Raw genomic sequence first — 20,743 nt, 5'->3', positions numbered from 1 at the left:
TAAGTGGTTCTTCTCTTTCTATTGCTTCTCTTCCTTTCCCTTATAGGGATATTGCTGCCAGGAACTGTCTCCTTACCTGTCGAGGGCCTGGGAGAGTGGCTAAAATTGGAGACTTTGGAATGGCCCGAGATATATACAGGTAGCAGGGCTAAGTCCAGGGTATCAGCAAGTGGAAGCTCACCCAAATGAGGGAGGAGCAGTGTCTGCTTAGGAGAGCATGTTCATGTGCTGCTCTGTTTAACCTTAGCAAGGCATGAAACTGGAGCAGTCCTACCCTGATGAATCCTTGCTAATGCTGTGTTGGTGTTGGCTTTCACCTCTAGTTTAACTGTGCTCTGAAGACTGTTTCCACTTCCTGGGCACTTTCTTCTGAGTAATGAAGTCTGATAGCCACAGGCAGCATTTCTCCTCCCTCTTGTACTCTAACCAGTTTCTTGCCTTTACTTTCTGCACACTGAGTGGTACTGATGTGCCCTTCTGTTTTGTGGCCCCAAATCATTCTGAGTTTAATCTTCCTCCTTGATACTAGCCCCGCCCCTTTGGTTTGGTGTCATCAGTAAATCTCCTCAATTTACTGCAGATAAAGGAGGAAGGTGCAGAGGAAGGTCAGGAAAATGTAATCACCCAAACTGGAATTCAGCCAGGACACAGGGTTAACTGCTCTTGCAAGTGCCAGGAAATCTTTGATGACCACAAGCAGTCAGGGCTGCAGTTTGGTATCTCATCTTCCACATAGCACCTCCAGAAGTGCAGCACCCTGTCCTGCTGTGCTGAGGAATTGATTTGCCTCTGACTCAGAAGAAGAAATGCCTTGTACTCAGTTACCCAAACTGTTTATTCCAGTGTCCCAGCTTCCTTTTTCCCCGCTTGGGGATTTCCTGTGCAATTACTAAGCCGAGCCTAGCCCTGCTTAGTTTCAGATCTGATAGTATCACAGTCTGAGGTGATGCCAATAGAGTGCTGCCTTCGAAACAGAAGGGCATGTGAGCTGGGGTGTTTTGCTCTCCCTTTTCTTTCCCTCACAAAGAGCCCCCCCCCCATTCTGCCCCACTGTCAGATTGGACAAAGTAGCATCTGTCATACTTGCACAACCAGCAGAACTGGCTGCCAAGATGAATGCTTTGGTGCTGAGTTTTCAAAGGTGCCTTTGAAGTTTGCACATGTTTTTGTGTCCAGGAAAACCCTTTGGATACTCAAACAGTGTAGTCATGAACAGTGGTACCTGCTTGCATGAATAGCCTTCTACAGCTGTCAGCATAGAGTTTGGGGCTTACAGGTTTTATTTTAAATGAAAGTGACAAAGAAAGAGACTGATGTACTTGCTGCCTCAGGAGCATGGGAGATGGTAACTCCTGCCCCTGGCTATAACGGCCAAGTGTCCTCCCCATCCAATCCCTGGCTTTTGCTAAGGGTTTTGGATTTCACTTGCTGTGCTTTGGATTGGTATGTTTGGGGCAGGGTGTGTTTATTTTTGGTGGGGATGCTTAATGTGACTACTTGTGAGATGAGTTGGAGATCTTGCTGTGGCTGTAAAGCACTTTTGGGAGAGGAGAGCTTTGCCAGCAGCAACTTACTGTGTGAGAAATTCACTGGGGATATGCACAGAGGATAACCCAAGTTAACTGGATCAGGCCTGAAGTGGGGGAGATTACAAAGCATCCTTACATGGTCTGCCAGTTTCAGCTAGTGGTCCTTCAGTTTCCACTATTATCAGAAGAAATAGGTCTCTTCAGCGTTTTCTCTGCCATACTGTTTTGCCTAAATTAGCCCCTCCTCAGGCTGATAACTTTAGTGTTTTTAATTATAAAAACACTGATTAATGACATTTTCTGAATTCTTGGCTGATTCTTCATTTTGTTTGTTCTCTGCAGAGCCAGCTATTATCGGAAGGGTGGGTGTGCAATGTTGCCCGTCAAATGGATGCCTCCTGAGGCTTTCATGGAGGGGATATTTACATCAAAAACAGACACATGGTGCGCTGCTTTTCTCTGTCTCCCTCTCTCTCTCTCTCGCTTTCTGTGTATGTGTGTGTGTGTGTGTGTGTGTGTGTGTGTGTGTGTGTGTTAACATGTTCGTGTTCATTTCCCCCTTACTAGAAAGAGAAGCAAGGGCTTTCAAAGGCAGTAATCTTGGAGGAGACAAGGGAACAGAAAGATCAGACCTGTGGAAAGGCAGGTGCTACTGGGGAAGTGAGCAGGCAGGGAAAGGAGGCTGAGGCAGATTTAGGTGCTGCCTCATTTACTCCTGTGAGGAAAGTGCCAGTTCCACACTAGTGAAAGCAGCACAGCTTTAACAGGAGGCTGCAGGCAGGATCCATCCATGCCTGCAGTTGGGGGAGAGGGTATAATACATTGTTGCTTTCATCTTTCTCTTGGCCTGCAGCACCTCTGTAAGCTCTGAGTTTCCGGTGGCCAGAGGAGGGGAGAGGAAGATTGTGTGAGCTCATGGACTGAACGCAGTGAGGGCTCAACCCCAAGAAGCAGGTCTCTGTTGCCGTTGCTTCTACTGTTTGTATCACAGCCTGGCCCCACCTGGTTTTCTGTAGTGCTGAGAGGAAGCCACGGTGCAGGAGCCAAAGTGACTGCAATTTAGGAGGAATCGAACAGCAAAGCAGGGCCAAGACCTCAGGAGGTGTGCGGAGAGAAAAGTTGCTACGTGGTCAGGATGGAGCTCCTGAGTGAGTCCCAGCACAGGGGTTGAGTCAGGCTGTCTGATATAGTTGAGCTGCTGCCCCTCTGTCAGCACCAGAGGATGAGTTGCTTGATGCTCCTCATAGCTCTGCTGCAGTTTGAATCAACGAGATAGATTGTGATTTCCAAGCATCTGGCCAGATGAATGCTTTGGAAGGGGCCCTGTTTCAGCCATTACCCCAGGGCACTGCCCACCACACCACACAGGCCCAGGACTGTGGTGTAAGCTAGGGAACGTTTTTATTATACTCTCTGAGATACAGGAAGGAGGCTCAGAGTCAGCAGTGGGGATCCACTACATTATTATTTCAAGCACAGCTGCTTATTCAAGAGCAAAGGTTTGTCATAGGTGTTCAGGCCACTGCTCCCCTCAGTTCAGCCTCCAGCAGTGGCTGATGCCTCAGGAGAACGTAGTCTGCTTCACACTTCTTGTATCTAGTTGAACAGGGCTGAGTACAAGGGCAAAGCAATCAGGTTTACCTACCTGTATCATAGACTTAACTCATTTAGCGGTCAATTGTTAGCATTGACGAAATGATTCAGAGTCCACCTTTAAAATTATGCAGCTTGTTCACATCTCAGTCCTGCAACAGTGAATTCCACAAGTTGACTGAATACAGACCGCGAAGAGCAATACTGACAATACTACATCTAAGGGCATATCCCCTGAATAATGATGATGATGATGATGATGATGATGATGATGATGATTTCTCTGTCCTTAATTTTGTTTTCCTTCTGTTCTGTATACAGGTCCTTTGGTGTGTTGCTGTGGGAGATATTCTCTTTGGGATATATGCCCTACCCTAGCAAAAGTAACCAGGAGGTTCTGGAGTTCGTAACCAATGGAGGAAGAATGGATCCACCTAAAAACTGCCCTGGCCCTGTGTATGAAATTGTAACTTTGATGTATTAATGTAAATAAGTGTCTGTTTTGAATACTGTTCTCTAGTCAAGAGTTAATGGCTTTTGAGATTGATCTTATCTTGGCTGACCTATGTTTTTGAACTTGCCAATGACTTCTCTACTGGCAGTGACACCTGCTTTAGAGGGCCCTTTGAAAAGTACTGACCACTGCTTGTTTAGTTAAAGATTGTGCAATATTTCTCTGTCTCAGGTTAATCGTGAAACTGCAACCTACCTCTAGTGAGTTCTCCGAGGGAGCTCAGGTGGATGGGTTATTTCTCTGAGGTGTCATAGATTTCACCCCACTGGTGGTCACATTTTAAGGGTTACCTGTACATTAGTTATCTGACTGAGGGGAATGCTGAGCACCCTTATTTGTTGGAAGTTGGAGTAGTAATGTGTGCTCACAGTTTCCAGGCTGCAGTGACTAGCTGTTACGTACCAACAGGATCTGCTGTTTATGAGCTTCTCTCATTTTGCTCTTTCAGTTACCGCATTATGACCCAGTGTTGGCAGCACCAGCCTGAAGACAGGCCAAACTTTGCCATAATCCTGGAGAGGATTGAGTACTGCACTCAGGTATCAGTCTTCATTCATTTACCATGAGAGGGGTGGAGAGGAGCAGTCTAGGCGAGCCAGAATGTAAAACAAGGAGAAGGCAGCACTGTATTACTGCAGTCCAGAGAGACTAGCATTAGCCTGGGACCAGCTGATGGGACATTTACATCAGGTGGTTGACCCTACTGTCTTTCACTGCCTAAAAGCAAAAGGGCACACACTCACTCAGCTATAGAGAAGAGTGGCAAATCTGTGGCTCTGCTTCTGCTTATAAAGACACAGATTTCTAGCAAGCTGAAGTCCTAAGACAGACCAATATATCCATATGCACTTGTGCTTCATGTCAGCCATTCTGTCTCCTTGTAACCTTTGGGACATTGTGGGCACTGAGCAGAAATGGTCCTGACTCAGAACACCTTTTCCAGGTGGCCTCTGCAGCTGTGGGGAATTCTCTCTGTATGACTGCTCTGGAGAAGCAGGTGCAGAGAGAAGTGCCAGAGAGTGCAGATTACAAGGCCAGACAGCAGGAAGATGATGTGGCTGGCTTTCCGGGCTTAGATCTGATTTTTACCACCATTTTTAGCTTACAAAGAATGGGATAGTTTGGAGAATGTTCTGCTGCCTGTGTCAGCACAGGTTTCTTGTGCAGCCTCACACAATTATTTTCCTCAGTCAGCTTGCTTTCCCATCTGTAAGTAATGGGGGCATTACTGGTCTACCTCACTGGGAGGCTTGATCTTTTTCATGTATGTTTGGATGCTTGGATGGGAGACATTGTTTTCTGTTATCTGTGGCATCTAGCAATAGTTAAAGGTTGTCCAGATCACCACATTTCTGTCAGTTTAATTTTCAAAACTGCCTAAATAGCTCAAAACCCCAGTCTTTATGGGTTCAGGCTTCTTGGGGTCTACTCTTGACAGTACTGCCTTCTGTCTACATTCTCATTTCTCCCTTGTTCTGTGTAGGCAATACTTTCATGGCTATAACTACCTCAGTGTTTGAGAATGTTATGAAGTTCTACTTGATAACAATTCCAAAACAGCATTCCCATGGGAAATTCAGCTGGACATAAAAAAATCTTTTTCATTATTGTTGTACTCTCTGCTGTTCTGTGGTGGGTTTTGTGTTTGTGTTTGGTTGTGGATTTTTTTTTTTTTAGAGTTCAACTTTAAGGGTGTCCCATTGCATCTCAGCTAACTGCATTTTGTCAGCATCCCCTACACATGAAATGTGGGCCCCATGATGGGAAAGACACCCTGTGATCATACAATGACAGCTGTCAGTTGTCTTAGATTTATAACTGAGTCTGAGCATACAGGGTGGTAGCAGACTGAGAAATTCTCATTGTTTTCTCCTGCAGGATCCGGATGTCATCAACACTGCTTTGCCAGTGGAATATGGCCCATCAATTGAGGAGGAGGAGAAAGTAGCGATGCGCCCGGAAGATCCAGAAGGGATTCCTCCTCTCTTGGCTTCTGCACACCAAGACAAAAAGGATGACAAGCGAGCTCTGCCATCTCCACCCCCACTGCCATCAGCCATCACTACTGGAAAACCTCCAGGGAAAGTGGGAGCCTTGGAACCACCAGTCCCTGGGAAGGTGCAGTCAGCCTCAGCAGGCGGACATATCAACATGGCCTACAGCCAGTCCAATCCCCCTTCTGAGCTGCACAAAGGCCGAGGCTCCAGAAACAAGCCAACCAACCTCTGGAATCCGACATACGGTTCCTGGTTTGCAGAGAAGCAGGCCAGCAAAAACACTTCTCTGCAGGAGAAAGAGATGTCTGAGAGGGAGAATTTGGGGCACGAAGGAAACTGTACTGTAGGGCCCAACATTGTGACTGGTAGGCTACCAGGCTCCTCCCTGCTATTAGAGCCATCTTCCCTAACAGCAAGTGTTAAAGAAGTGCCTCTCTTTAGGCTTCGCCACTTCCCTTGTGGGAATGTCAACTATGGATACCAACAGCAGGGCTTACCCTTGGAAGCCTCCACACCACCTTGCGCTAGCAGTTATGAGGATCCCATCCTCAGAAACAAGAACCACGTAACCCACCAGGGGCCTTGAGAGCCCTCTGTCCTCTTGACTTTTACCCATGTGGCCCCTAAGCCTTGAAGAGATGTCCTGTTACCAATACACCATGAGCAAGGGATCTGACAGTGTTACCTTCCATTATGTGCCAACTTGCTCCAAAGTGCCACCCTTGAAGCTGTAATTTCAAATAACCCAAGAGGCTTCCAATCACCAGAGCCCCAATACAAAAAAAGGAAGAAAAAAAAAAAAGAAAAAGACAAATGAAAGAAAAAGAAACAACATGGGAGGGAGGATACAGGAAACACATTAACTGCAAGGCCCAGCTTCCTGTTGCATCAACTCATACGCATGATCGTTGTCATGCCCTTCCTGTGAACTTTTCTGAATTGTGCGTTCTCCGCTTAAGTGTAAAGCCACTCACTGCCTTGCCTGTTTCATGTCTGGGGTTTTCCATGCCAAACTTGTGGTTGCTGTGGAACACTTAGAAATCTCCTGCAAGTGGCAGAGCTTTGTAGTGGGTTTAGGGAAAGCATCATTCATCCAAACCAAAAAAGGATCCAACCTCAAATGGAGACACAATAGCACATTCCCAGCTTGCGTTCCAGCTAGTCTAGTCTTCAAAAGTCCTTGAATGCACAGTGGCTTTGGTGTCATTGGCAGGGCAGTAGAAAGATGCCGCTCATACTGCATCACTTGAAAGAGAGACTGGACAGGAAGCATAAAGGATTGGTATGGATGCTGAGGCATTTTGATTTGAGTTTTTGCTTTGGGGTTTTGTCATCCCCCCCCCCCGCCAGCCATGTCCAGCACTGAAACTGTGTAGATCCCTTTAAAATTCCTTCTGGCCTACAAAAGTAGGAATGTCTTTCAACAGGAACTTGTGACTGTTAAGTGGAACCAAAGTAGAATTGTAAAGGACCATGGTCATGAGAGAAGCGGTCACAGTGCCCTGAAAATGGACAGCCCACCTGCATAGCTCAGAGGTTTAAAATAGCCATTGATATGCCCTGTACCAGCAAGAACATAAAGGCAGAAAAATGACATTGTGCCACAATCAGGATGCCAGATACTGTGTGTATTTGAGGGGTTTATAGCCCTTGTTTCTTTAACAAAATACGTGTATGATAGTGGTTTAAAGAAAAAAAAACGCTGCATTGACTCATTTTGTACACATCATGCATGAAAAATATTCCAGTAAGTGTATTGTCAAAACATAGATGTAGGAAATAATTCCTGTGTAAAGATATGCATTAGTAACCTCACTGTAGGGTTACAAGGAGCTGTTTTAGCATTAATGCTGTCTGAAGAAAGGGGTGCCTATTTCCATAGAATGGGTCTGCTAGAGCATCAGCAAAGGAGTATGAAGATCAGTCCAAGACTCTTCATTTCAGTGAAGTGATTCTGAATGTGGCCCTGGATCCAGATATTGAGGTAAGCTTCCTGTCTCCAACCTCGTTTACATCCTGCTAACCTTTGAGATTAGGCAGATTGAAATCAGAAGGCTTGGTTTGGGCCACCACGCTAAAAAAAAAAAAAAAAGTTATTGCGGGCAGTGGGGGAGTAATTTTTGCTCATAGCCTGCCTTCCCCACATCTCTGCTATTCAGCACTAAAAACTTTCAGAGTAATGACAAAACTGTGTGTCTGCTTGGTCAATGGGTCTTATGCTCTTGCATTAACGAGCTTGATTCCAGAGCTGCCTCGAATTTCCTGATCATTTGCCAGTGATCCATTGCACAGCCGTGCTGCATGGGCTCAGTGGCTGTAACTAGGGTTACAATTCGGGTGTTGTGCTGCTGTATGCAGACATCTTTAGCCTGAACTAAAAGAATATTTGTGATCTGTGAGGTTATCAGGCTTGCAGTCATCTTCATGAAAGAGCCACTGGGGAGAGATTCTGTCTAGCTTAGGACTGTGTTAGTGTCACACTGTCCACTCTTCCTAGCTCAATAAACTCCATGAGGTAGTCTTCTAGTGGCTCAGGAAAGATGATTCATTTAGCAGGTAAGTACTGTAGGAGCATTTCCTTATGCCACAATATTATTTACATATAATTGCAATTTTCATTTAAATATTTTAGTTTGTTTTCAAAAGCATTTGTATCAGCAACTGCACTTTGTTTTCCTCAGCTCATCTTTGAGTAGGAGCCTGCCTCAGGGCTTTTGCTGCCCTGCCTCTTATGTGCTTTTTGAGGACAGAATCTGATCCAGATGGGTGTTTTTAAAGAATACACAAGAACAAAAAAGCTGCAATATTAATGAGCTTTGTCTAGTTAATGTTATTAATTAGATCTGGGGCAGCAGCTCTGATTCTGCACAAATGCAGATAATTTGCCCAGTTAAGATATTAGAAGTGGCATTTCTAAGGAGGATCTAAAAGCACACTCAACAGAAGATGATGGTATGTTTGTGGGGGATGAAGAGAAGAAAGGAGGGTTTCCTTTCTCCATCCATGGTGATAATATGATTACTCTGCTATTTGTGCTGTGCAGTTATTTTATCATAGAAGTTCTACTGAAGTATATTATTCTCATAAAATGTGAGCAGTAAATAATGAAGGAGCTAAACACATTACTGCTTCTTACATATATATGAAGATGATATTCCTGTCAGGGGAAATGATAAATTACTACTGATATTCTCCAGTTTGTGCTGGTTACTGTGCATAAAGTGATTATTGCAGTTCCTGCAACAGCAGTTGATTTTATGGAAGCTTTCCTTCCAGTGTCTACAATGTAAAATGCTTTTATCACAGTCCCCATTCTTAACATCTAGAATTCAAAAAGGAATTCAGAAATTTCATTTTGGCTTATTTTTAATTTTAGGAAAAAAAAAAAGAAAACACATAACATCTGTAAGCTCTTCCACAACAAGCATTTAGTTCAGTACCTTGTGGGTTGTCCAAGCCTAGCTCCCCAGTTTGTGAAATACATTTTGTAAATATCTGTGCTGATCAAATCTTGCAGTTCAGAAACAAGGTTTGGAGCATTTGAAAGTAAGTCCTTTGAAAGTTTTAGAAAAGGAACAATACCATCAATGACAAGTGATTTCCATGAACTGCCTGGACCAAATGGTGCTCTGCTACTTCTGTGCAGGCTTCATCAAAGGAAGTGTCATGTTCCTTCCGCTACTGCATTGCTTAACTTTAAGCAAGTGACTGTATGCCCTGTTGCCAAGATTTCAGTGTCAATACAGCATTTTGTTTATTTATTATTTTCCACAATGCTGTAGGAGCACATCACTGGGACAGTGTGAAGAAAGCTTTCCCTAGTGATGCCTGTTTCCTCTGTCAGTCACAAAAGTTGTTACTTCACAGTCCAGCAACTATCGATTACTGTCCCACCTCAAATTGTCTGAAGGGCTGAAAGGAGCTATGGAGCAGTCCCACTTCATTTGCCAATACCCATGTGAGGGCTGCAGTTACCACTGCTCTGGGCTGCAAAAGTATTAGCAGGGATCTGTTCAGAGAGGTAGGAAAAACAAGCCCGTGAAAGTCCTTCCCAAGGACAGACAAAGTGACATGCAGTGCAGAGGGAAACAATAGAAACTTGGTTTGTGGAAGGTCTCTTGTCTGTGTCAAAAATCATTTGTGAGCTGGGGTAAAGTTAACAGATTACATTTTAGAGGTGATTGATAGACTGTGTGTGTGTGTAAAGAGCTGAGTAATTCATGCTCCACAGTTGTTAGTAATGAGACTGTCTTACACTGAGTGTGACAAATACTATACAAAGAAGGTACTTAGAGAAGTTGTTTTAGGATTTTTGTGGTAATATCTGAATGCATTAAATGTTTATGTGTCTAACTGTGCTCCCATTTATACTGGGTTTGGTCCATCAAATTTCCTTTAGATACATACCAGTAGCAAGAACATTTTTGTCTAGTCATGAACTAGGAATTTTTCATTTCTGTGTCTGAAAAGATGCACCTTTTAAGTAAGTTCTGTGTGCTCCAGTGACCAGAAGGAGCTTAAGGCACCACGAGCTCACCAGACCAAAGGCCCCTGGTGTGTGTGTAAATCCTGAGCCCCCTTCTTAACCCCTTCCACACTGGGCTTACAGTGATATCTCCTGGAAGGCTGTACGAAGGAAAACTGAAGTTACTTTAGCCTTCTTACCAATATTTGTCTAAGCTTATTTTTAAAAATAATCTTAGTATAATTTAGTGATTGAATGTAAATGTCTGACGTAGGGAACTTGTTTTAAGACTGTTAATCTATTTCATTGGCAGTATTTACATTATGTTCTTATGTATCCTTCACACTAGAGTGGTAAAGCAGGAAGCAGTACAATCTACGGTATGAAAAGCACAAATGGGAAAATCTTGTGCTACCGCTCTCAGACTCTGAAAATGGCTTATTTCCATGTGGATGTTACCTGTTTCTTTAGATGTCAGGTATGTTTTTCTGATTCTACGCTGATTTGTAAGCTGCTGAAGGTAAAATAGGCTGGAATGCCTGTTTATCTACCTTTCCAGCTGTCCGTTCACCGTCTTCATTTTTGCTACTGAACCTTGTTTCTCCATCGCGTGCCCTGGAGGTATGAAGCGAGGCAAGAAGTTTGGGTGGTTCTGCTTCCTCCTGGAGTGCTGGAAGGAATGGGGGCTGGAAGGGGCTCTGCTGTGGGGGGGGGGGTGGAGGGGCAGGCACAGGTTAAAAGCGTGAGGGCAGCAGCCCCTGGGCCAAGTCTTTCCCTGTGGCATGGTATCACTGGCCCACTAGTGTCCCTCCCCCTGCATGGTGAAAGGCGGCAGGCTGAGTGTGAGAGCAGCTGCGGCAGTGGATACAGTTGGTTATACAGTGCATGATACAAGAGGTCTGAAATAGGCTATGGAGGATTTAACTTTATATGTCTGCTCCTGTTAGTAAGCCTAGCATCTTGGCAACAAGAACCTTGACATAGGCATAGCATAGAATATAGCCTTTCACAGCTGCAAAGCCATCACAAATTGCCCCAAACTTAAACCCATCAGAGGGAAATGTCTAAATTGTCTGCATCTGGCTTCTTTCAGTAACAAAGCTTCATTAGGAATGTCTGTCTCATGTACAGCAGCTTATGCAACATTGTCTGTAAAGGAAGGGCCTGTGCACTTCAGGGATACTATGAAGAAAAATACTAATATATGGTCATTGAGTATTTTGTATTGAATAGTGTATTTGTATTGTAAACAAGTGTAGTGAACCAAAAGGCATGAAGATAAATAAAATGACTGTTACTGCCTTTGCCTGTGTTGGGTTGTTCATTGAAATCTCTGCAATGATGTTGTATCAACATCACCACTTCTCTAGAATGTAATAAGAAAGGGAGGTCTGGGCATGATTTTTTTACTTGTTAAAGTTAAAAAGAAAAAATTACCAAGGTACACCTATATACAAAGGAGCAGCTGTGTTAATAAACTGAGACAGTCATATTCCTGCCTAGCAGTAGCTAGTTTAAGACTTGCTTACTTTGCAAATGTAGTACCTCCAAGTTTGTTTCTCACAGAGGAGACAGGTCACTTTGCTTTCTGTTAGCAGCCACCAAGGGTGGCTTTCACCTAAAGGAAACTGGCCCATATAAGAGGAGAACAAAATACATGGTTCAAGAGAGCATATGGGTGTTTTCATTCCTAAGCATGTATATTCTAGGACAGCATTTTAATTTGTGTCTGAACATTGACTTTGAGCAGCTCTAATTATAAGCTGTATTTAAAACAGTGGAGTGCCATGTCCTGTGACATGTCCTGTGACAAACATAGGAAGAGCTAGCTCCTGCCTTGAAATACTTCCCCCCTGCCCCCCAGCCTTGCATCAGTCTTGTGCCTTATGTTGCTGCTTTCTCAAGAAACGGTCCTTCAGATTAGGCGCTTTGTTTATAAACCTTGTTCTCCTTCACTTGCTTGTCCCATTGCAGGCTTATTAATGTGTTACGGTTAATGAGACTTTTTTTTTTTTTCTTCCTGATCAGTGTCCCTGGTGTGGGCAGCAAGCAGCCACCTCTCCCTGCAGTCTCCCACACTTCAGTTCCTCTGTCATCCTAACTGAAAAAGGAGCTCTCCTGTGGTCTGCTATGATTCCAGCTAGGCACTGGGCAACCACCATATATTAGTTTGGCTGGCATTTTTCTAATTTCTATTTTTTCCAGAGTTGCCTGCCTGCAGCAAGGCAGGAAAAGGGATGCGAGTTGGAACTTCGCTATGTGGCTTTCATGGACATTGGTCTCAGTTTTCACCTGGTGTTTGACATGGGTTCTTCAAAATCTGAATTCTCTATAAACCATGCCATAAATGCTGGACTTGCCACCTATATGCAACCATCAGGTAGCAGCGCTAGCTTGTCAGAGACACTATGTTCTGTTTTGCAAATCCGTAGTGCCAGTCTTGGCTCCTTGAGCCTTAGATCTTGCTGGATACCAGCATTTAAAAGCCCAGGCACCCTGCCCAGGAAAACATAACATCTGCAAAACTGTCATTGTATCCAACCAGACAGAACTCACTAGAAATAAATTCCCCATCCTGGGACTCTTCTGTCCCACCTGTGCCCTCACATTTCCAGCCAGTTTCCAACACAGCTTGAAATGCTTCAGTGCTGAGAGCACTGAAGTATCACCCTCTCCTGAAACCGGGTCCCAGAGCTGTGCTGCGGAAAAAGGTAAAGCCTCTGAGTCCTGCACAAGCAGCACAAAACTGCTGGGGACCATTTGTTTATTTATTAATTAAATAAATAATATTTTACGTCTATATTTCATGGGGACTTTAGAGACTATTTGTCTTACTTCTAACAGGTCAAAGGCTGTGATCCTACAGACCTCAGCACAGCTGGTTTTGCTACCCCATTCAGCACAGCACCTAATTCTAAACTTCAGTGCCAGTTATTTTTCAGAATTTTATGACACAAAGTGTCACTCTACTGTGAGAGTTTGGGAAAAGAATTATGGCAACTTACCTTGGATTTAAGGAAGCGCACATCCTCTCACATCACCAACTTGAAGATATCCATCAGTAATCCTCCTTGGAAGTGGCAGACTGATTTATTTCTGGTTCAGGCTGCATATAGTCACAGGGCTTCCCATTTCCCCACAGAAGATTCTCACTGCTACCAAAACAGCTCTGTACCGATAACACTCCCAACTCACTCTAAGCTACAGTGCTGCACCCTGATTATAGCCGGAGCTTTCAGGAGCTGTCACCGGCTAGCTGAAGCTGAAATTGAGGGGCAAAGCACACTACACCAAAGCTCAGGTAATATCTGTGCTCTTTTCTCTACCCTTCCATGAGGCAGAATTCAAAGTCCCGCAGCCTTGGCTAACCCAGGCCACTGAGACCCCACTTGCAGCTGAACTGGGCACAGCTACGCAGCCTCCTACTGTAGGAAGTACAGCTTGACACAGACTTGGAAAAAGAAGTGTTACCAGTGAATTGGAAAATTCCCAGTCCCCTACATGTTCTTCACCTGTGCAAGACATGCAGCACGTAAGTGGTGTGACTGTAACACTGTATCTCAGCTTGCTGCCTTGCTCACAACTTATTTCCCTGAGCACCTCCTGAAGAACTCCAGCTACTCCTCAGGAAAAGCAGTTATATTCATTCAGCTCATGAAAAAGAAAAAGGAGTGTTTCCAATAATTCTAGTTTTAGTAAACAGGAGGCTGAGGTTGGGATAAACTGGAGAAATATGTTTTACACTTTGTTTGACAGCTGGCAATTCTGCACCATACAGCTAAAGACGTTAAAAACTTCTGATTTATATATCACAGCTGCTGTGGCACACTCTACCCTATTTACATAATTTGTAAGTAAGTAAGAAAAAAAAAAATGAGAGTGATTATATAAAATATAAATTCTCTTTGACATACTGTTCACCAGGGTTTGATTTTTTACTAATAACAGCAAGAAACAGATTTTGGATAAAGTAAAGTTCATTACATCACTGAATATTCCTGTCTTCAAATATAAAGCATTATTTTCTTTACATTCAAAATTTACAGCTTTTATATTCAATTAAAAACTCCCATAAATTAGAATACAGTCCATCTTTTAAATACAGCTCAGGAAAAAATAGCTACAGCAATATTTAACATAACAGCAGAATTCTGTCTAAAAATAGGTATTATGATGTAATTTAAAGTGTCACTTCTTTCAAGTAGGTAAAAGCAAGCAGATCATTCAAGGATTAAATGACTGTTCTGGAACATAAAAACACCCTGATAACCTTCAATAAAATACTGTTTACATATGCTGAGCAATTAAAATACATTATATGCTTAAAATATGGGCAAAATACTAGCCGTTTTAAAAGGCTGAGATGCAAATAATGTCACATCACAATGTGTTATAATGCTGTATCTAAAACTATCCTGAATTTAACCTAAGACCTTTACAGGAAATTTACACTGGAAACTGTTCTAAAGGAAACAAAAAGAAACATATATCACAAACTAATCAAATGTTAATAGCTTGCTTGAAAACCCTGCCTATAATCCATACCACTGGCAGGAAGAACCATGCTGTACTTATATAGACTTAATATTTATGATTCAGCTATTATGTATAGTTCCACTCTGGGTTTATTTGCATTAAAAACTGTGATACTCATATCCTGCAGCACACCAAACAAACATACCTTTTAAAATGAGGGAAAACTCTCCAGGAGAGTGCAAAGTGCATTATTTTGAAGAGTGCTTCTAGTATATAGCTCTTTCTACAAATGCTTACAACAAAAAGTGCTTTTTACTATACAGCCTGACATGAAGTATATTTGTGCTTTTTAAAGGCTCTTTATTTAATTGCTGCTGTTCGCTAGGATAGCTGCAAATACTTTTATTTATCAGCCCTTTTGTCTTCTAGAGGGGAGAATGGGAGGGGGAAAAGAGAAGGGCTATGAATGATAAAATGTGGAAGTACTTCACAACTGCTTGAAAAAAAAGTCTTTTTTTTTGCTTGCTTATTGCTAGCAGCTGGTATTGAACTTGACAAAGGGTCTGGTAAACAGATGAATGTCACTTATTAACCACCTCCTCTGTCAAAAGCAGCCAGTGCACGAAGCATTATCAGTTCATTACTACATGGAAGAAAATCGTTTAAATACTGCATGAATCACAAGCAGCTTTAGAGAAAATGAGATATACTTGCATTCTCTTACTGGAACATTATTCAAATAATACAGCATCTCAAACCCAAGATGCTTTTGCAATAACCTTCCCAGGCAAGGGCTGTTTCAGTAAAAGCAATAGAATAGTGGTTTTACTGCTTAATGTGACTGAACATTTTTTTTTAATGTGTGTATGTCTGTATATATATATAAAATATATATATTATACACACACACGCGCATGCGTGCATAAAATGCAAATGCTGGTTCAGTAATTTAAAAATAAGCTGGCATTCTAAGATAGGGTTCTTGTGTGCTTTAAAAACTAATTTTCCATTGTATTGGCGCGTTTTGGCTCAGCAAATGTCATCCACAAGTTTTGCCCCATTAATCCCCCGATAGGTTACTCTACCAGGTCGAACTAAGACCCCATGGTTCAGCTTACAGGTGAAATAGCGCTTTTCCCCCACAGACCCATCATTCTTTCCCTTGGCACTTCTGAGTTCAAGTCCAAGCCATATCCCCGGTGCAAATTCTGTAGGACCAATGTACCTGATTGTACCCATTTCATTGGAGCTGGTCAGAAGAACCTGAGAGCCTTCGTGCAGCTTCACTGGTCCCTCGGTGTTAGCTGTAGCGGTATTACTCCAGCTGCGCCTTAACACAGAGCTCTTAGATCTAGTTTAAAAAAGCAAAAAAAGCCTTCTCTGTATAAAACATCCAAGGCAATGCAAATCTATAATTCAGTGAAGTGTGTGGAAAAAAACCCTCAAATCCCTTAAAAAAATGCTTTCAATCTCATGTCAATGGCAAAACATATAACAACATTAATATGCTAGTAAACATAGTACTCTCTGGAATACTTGGAAAATCAGTTTCCTTTCATTTGATGCTAGGATCCACAATATTTAGGATAATTCATAGTATTGGTAAATTAAGTGCTATAAAACATTTTATAGGGTGCTTGAGAGAGTTTAGCCAAACCAACTTATAATGCATAAGGCTCGGTCAGGATCAACAGGGCAAAGGGAAGTTCTGTAATGAGACTTTCCAAACTTCACACACACAAGCTGTGTGAAACCACAAGGATTTGGAGAATATGCATGCAGTGACTGAATGATTGGAAAATAATCTTAATGCTTCCTTGAATCCAGGGACTGTACTCCTAGACAGCACTGAAAAATAATCTATTCCTATTTAATTTTGGAAGAAAAACAGGAACATATAAAGGTATACATACTATACAAGCATAAAGATTTTCTTTTCTTCTGAACCGGAAACAGTAAAGTTAACAGCCAGCCTACCTATACATTTTATTCATAAGCACACACACTCACCTAACAAAGGAGTTTCTTCTGTTTATCTCTTTTTGTGAAGATGCAGAAGTCGTGCTTAAACTGCGTCTAAAACCTAAGTGGAAAGGTTAATAAGCTGTGTAGAACTTTCAAAAAAAAAGCTGAACCCCACACACCATAGAAAAACAGTATCTGAACTCATATTCTCTACATTTTCTTTCATGCTGCTTTGACTTCATTTGCAACACATTCTCCCCTCCTACTGGGAAACTAGGTGATGAAATTTCTCATAAAAATAAGTGTTAGTAGCATGTTCAGATTTTTCTAAGATGACAGAAATTAGATTAAACAAACAGAACGAGGTTAATTTGAAGCACCCCTTCCACAAAATGTTTAGGGAAGGAAAAATAAAAAATCTACTTCAAGTATCTCAGAAAAGTTTTAGTAGTTCAACATGGACCCCCTTCCCTGCACTGAGCCGCTCATCGATCTGGGCTTAATTTAAAGAACAGATTCAATTTATAATGAACTATGACTAGAATGCAATATTGTAATATGGGGAGAGTGTCATTTGCTTATGAAAACAGTATTAACTCTGATGTAATTATTTCCGCAAGGACAGAGTTAATTAATAACAACATGGTACTCCACAGTTCTTTCTGCAGAGAGCAACTGCAGGGTCCATTTTTAGGAGGGTAACAGCCAGACTACTTGCTGGCAGTTGGGTTCTCTCAAAACCTACTGCGCTTTCAGAGGAGAATTTTTTGTGCTGTGGTTTCTGGTTGTAGAATGGTCCGTAAGCTACATAAGCCAAATCACAAGTGTCTTACGCTCCTACCTGGAAAACTGTGATTTAGTTTATTCAGTGAAGTTTCTGTGAGAGAATCCAGAGAACCTGTTAATCTGAAGAACAATAATTCAACAGCAGTTTAGAAGAAGTCATTTCAACTTAACTTTTAATAAAGCTATTGCTGGAATCCTTTGTAGATGAGATTCTTTCTCTTTTCCTTTCACCCCCAAAAGACACTAACATTTAATTGTAATCAGGTTGATATATAACAGATGCCTGTATCAACCCATTTTATTTTAGTTACTACAGAAAGCAACAAAGTGTGTTTAATTTTGAGGCAAAGTTCTCTGACAGTTTATTGGGCTAGAAACTTCAGGGCAAGATAAGAAAGAATATGTCTGGCAGAGGAAATGGATACAAATATGGGACACTACTGCTTTTGATGTTCCTCCAGAAACCTAACAAAGGACTACAAACTTGGTGGATGCTTTTGGATCCTCTGTGCAGTATGCAGGAATGATATTAGTACTTCCAGTCATGTCCAAGGGCAACTTTCCTTTATAGCTGAATTTTGCTCACAGCCTCAGGATTGGGTCATGAATGTAAAGTTTAATGAACACAGACTCTATTAGAAACATAGGCCCTGGAATGAAAATACTTGAAGTGGCTGCAACAGAAACAGGAAGCTATATTTCCAATTTACACTCTTGTTTTCAAAAAGCAGGTCTAAAACCAACAGGATCTATAAACCTCCATCAGCAGCAGAGGAAAGGTATTACTCCCATATGTGCTGCAAAACTTTGTTTCCTGCTGGAAATATACTAAGAAAGTGTTTGGCAACACAAACAGTAAAACTGCTTCACTGCTCACCTCTGTACACGAGATGGTGGTGCAAATATACCATATCTAGGAAGACAACTGAAGTATTGAACGCCTCCCACTGAACCATCATTCTTACCATGAGGTTTGTCCAATTCAATGCCACACCAGAATCCTGCAAGATTTAAAGTAGTAAAATTGGGGGGGGGGGTTTTGAATAAAATACAGGCTTTCCTTCACCTAGACAGTCGGCATTCACCCACATAAAGGAAAAGAGTTTCTAACACATAATATTTATAATATTATAAAATAACTGTGCTAAATTTATGTATCAGAATAAAGCTAATTAGCAATTTTATATATGCATAAATCTTTAAGAAAAGTAATGACATTTTAATTAATACAGAAAAGTTAAAACCTTTGATGCTCATCTTGAAGCTGAACGGAATGTTACTGAATGTAACAGTGGCTATTTGACAAAAAAGGAAATATGAACGAACAGTAATGGTGGTTCAGGTTTCCCTCTTCAGTCCTCTGACCCTATGGTTTATGCCTCATCTGAGATCATCAACACTAAAATTAAGGTTTTGATATTAATTCATTCCTTTTCTCCATCCAGCAAATAATAATGAATACAATTTGCAAGGGTGATTATATGATATTGAGAGAAGGGTGTAAGAATCAGAACTGGGCAGCAGTTCATCTCGTACAGAACACTGAAGAGGCATCAAGATGTTAATAAGTTTGATCATTCATAATCTGTGATAAATGTGATCTAATTATGTAAAGGTGTTAAATTTCATACTCCATTAGTAGTCCTTATGCTATCCATCCCCGCAAGATTCAAAATTTAATTCAAGTCACTTGGTACTAAGGCAGTGGATATAATGGTAATGCTAATTATCAGCTCAAGAAACTCAAGAATGCCAACTTACGAATTAGAAGGGATCAGTATGTCAGAAGTTCTCCCTTTCCTGTTTTCAGAATTAAAGAAAGATCTGCATTGCAGCAGAATGCATAGGAAATAAAGTTTTGGCAATTTCCCAGAGCTTTGATGCATTTTAAAATAGCAATACTTAAAATGCTACTGTTACATTTTCCATAAATTACTGGTTTTGCAAATGGTGAAGAGTTGCAGTCTTTCCAGTCTCACTTCTTAAAATACCATGGTTTTCCTAAAAAAAAAATCCTTCTCTAATTTAAGGGTGGAGGCTTAAACCATCAAATAGCTTACTGATTTTACACTTGCTAAAATAGAAAGACAGTCCTTTTCTCACTGTTCATTTAGTGAGCAACAACAAACATGAAGGAAAGGCTAATCACACGAAAGTGTAGAATTAGATTATAGGAGTATCTTAAGCAAGGACTGCCTAAAATGAGATTGGGGAAATGGGAAGAACGAAAAATATATATATATATACACACACATATATAAATATATATATAGATATATATAGCTTGTACTGCAATCTTGCATTCTAACTTAACATTTTTTTTAAATATTGATGCCACCAAGTGTCAAGACAGAGTATTACCACTTACATACAAATCAAGCAGACTATTTAAATTAGATTCAGTGCAAAAATGCTAATCATCTTACTCAACACCAGTACTTACCAATTGTTTTTGCATTAATCTTGCAATTATAAGATTATAGGTAAGAACAGAAAACACACTGAAGTAATTTGGTTAGAAAGAATGAATATTCAGAAATTATAGTTTCTGTAATTTAGAACAACTCACTTCAGTTTGAAGACATCTGGATTCCTTGCAATGTGTTTTTTCAGCAATGGGGGGGGAAGGAGGAGAAGTATGAGAAAGAGGAGTTTGGGGGTGGTTTTGAGATACTTGTAATTTTTCATCTGTCCTGTGACCTAAACGTTTATCAGTCTGAAATCAGTTAAGATTGAAATGTTCACAATTACCCTCTTAAAGAAACTAACAAGATAAAAATGAGACCCACATGATTCGGTAGAGCAACAAAATTGCAAGAGAGAAGTTGAGTCTAAAAAGCTGCAGAGGAAGGTTAAGAAGTAAAGGCATGTGATCTCAATAAGCTACGCATCACTTTGGAGACTAAACTGAGGATTTTCAGAAAGCTTTGTAATAATATCTACAATTTTAACATCAAAATATTTCTCCTAATTGAATGACATAAATGGACAAGTAACAGTCACATTTTAAATCATTACTTTTTCTTTGCCATTTTGCATTAAATAAAAAACAAAAATCAATGAAACAAAGGAAAGAGAGAGAGAACTTCAGCACAAACCAGTAGAGCTTCTTTGGAGGGAGCAAGGAAAAAGATGGTGTTCTCATAGTGTTCATGTCCTCAGATGCAAGCTATTCAATACTGACTCTACAACATACGCAAAGAGCGTGCAACTACCTGGTGCAAATTTTGTCGTCCCATAGAATCTAACAGTGCCTGTTCTCTGTCCTACCACCAGTACTCTGTCTCCAAGCTGAATTTCTCTCTCATCAGAAGGATTTTTCCTCGTAGCTGGAGAAGAACAAGATCTCAAATTAGTGAAATTATATCTTTAAAATTCAAGAAGGTCTTAATAGCTAGAGAGCCAACTGACTGGTCAA

The 20,743-nt window shown here is 41.3% G+C and overlaps 2 protein-coding genes across 6 annotated transcripts in view; one reads left to right on the top strand and one right to left on the bottom strand.

The window, feature by feature from the left end:
* ALK (ALK receptor tyrosine kinase) overlaps positions 1-11,394 on the top strand; it is a 319,617-nt gene extending 308,223 nt beyond the window's left edge. The window contains exons 25-30 of the mRNA XM_064510188.1: positions 47-139; positions 1,872-1,973; positions 3,444-3,578; positions 4,085-4,175; positions 5,515-7,617; positions 10,448-11,394. Coding sequence (XP_064366258.1) covers positions 47-139; positions 1,872-1,973; positions 3,444-3,578; positions 4,085-4,175; positions 5,515-6,219 — 1,126 coding nt within the window. The 3' untranslated portion in view covers positions 6,220-7,617; positions 10,448-11,394. The remainder of the gene's footprint in view (positions 1-46; positions 140-1,871; positions 1,974-3,443; positions 3,579-4,084; positions 4,176-5,514; positions 7,618-10,447) is intronic.
* A 2,620-nt stretch (positions 11,395-14,014) lies between these two features.
* CLIP4 (CAP-Gly domain containing linker protein family member 4) overlaps positions 14,015-20,743 on the bottom strand; it is a 33,608-nt gene continuing 26,879 nt past the window's right edge. For all 5 annotated transcript variants that reach the window (XM_064509911.1, XM_064509915.1, XM_064509914.1 and 2 more), the window contains 5 exons: positions 20,541-20,654; positions 18,203-18,326; positions 17,381-17,445; positions 16,585-16,657; positions 14,015-15,925 (listed from right to left, as the gene is read on the bottom strand). In XM_064509911.1, the coding sequence (XP_064365981.1) occupies positions 15,604-15,925; positions 16,585-16,657; positions 17,381-17,445; positions 18,203-18,326; positions 20,541-20,654 (698 nt within the window). In that variant the 3' untranslated portion in view covers positions 14,015-15,603. The remainder of the gene's footprint in view (positions 15,926-16,584; positions 16,658-17,380; positions 17,446-18,202; positions 18,327-20,540; positions 20,655-20,743) is intronic.

Source organism: Dromaius novaehollandiae, chromosome 3 (genome assembly GCF_036370855.1).
Source record: "Dromaius novaehollandiae isolate bDroNov1 chromosome 3, bDroNov1.hap1, whole genome shotgun sequence".
NCBI lineage: Eukaryota > Metazoa > Chordata > Aves > Casuariiformes > Dromaiidae > Dromaius > Dromaius novaehollandiae.
This window is presented reverse-complemented; position numbering and strand designations above follow the sequence as displayed.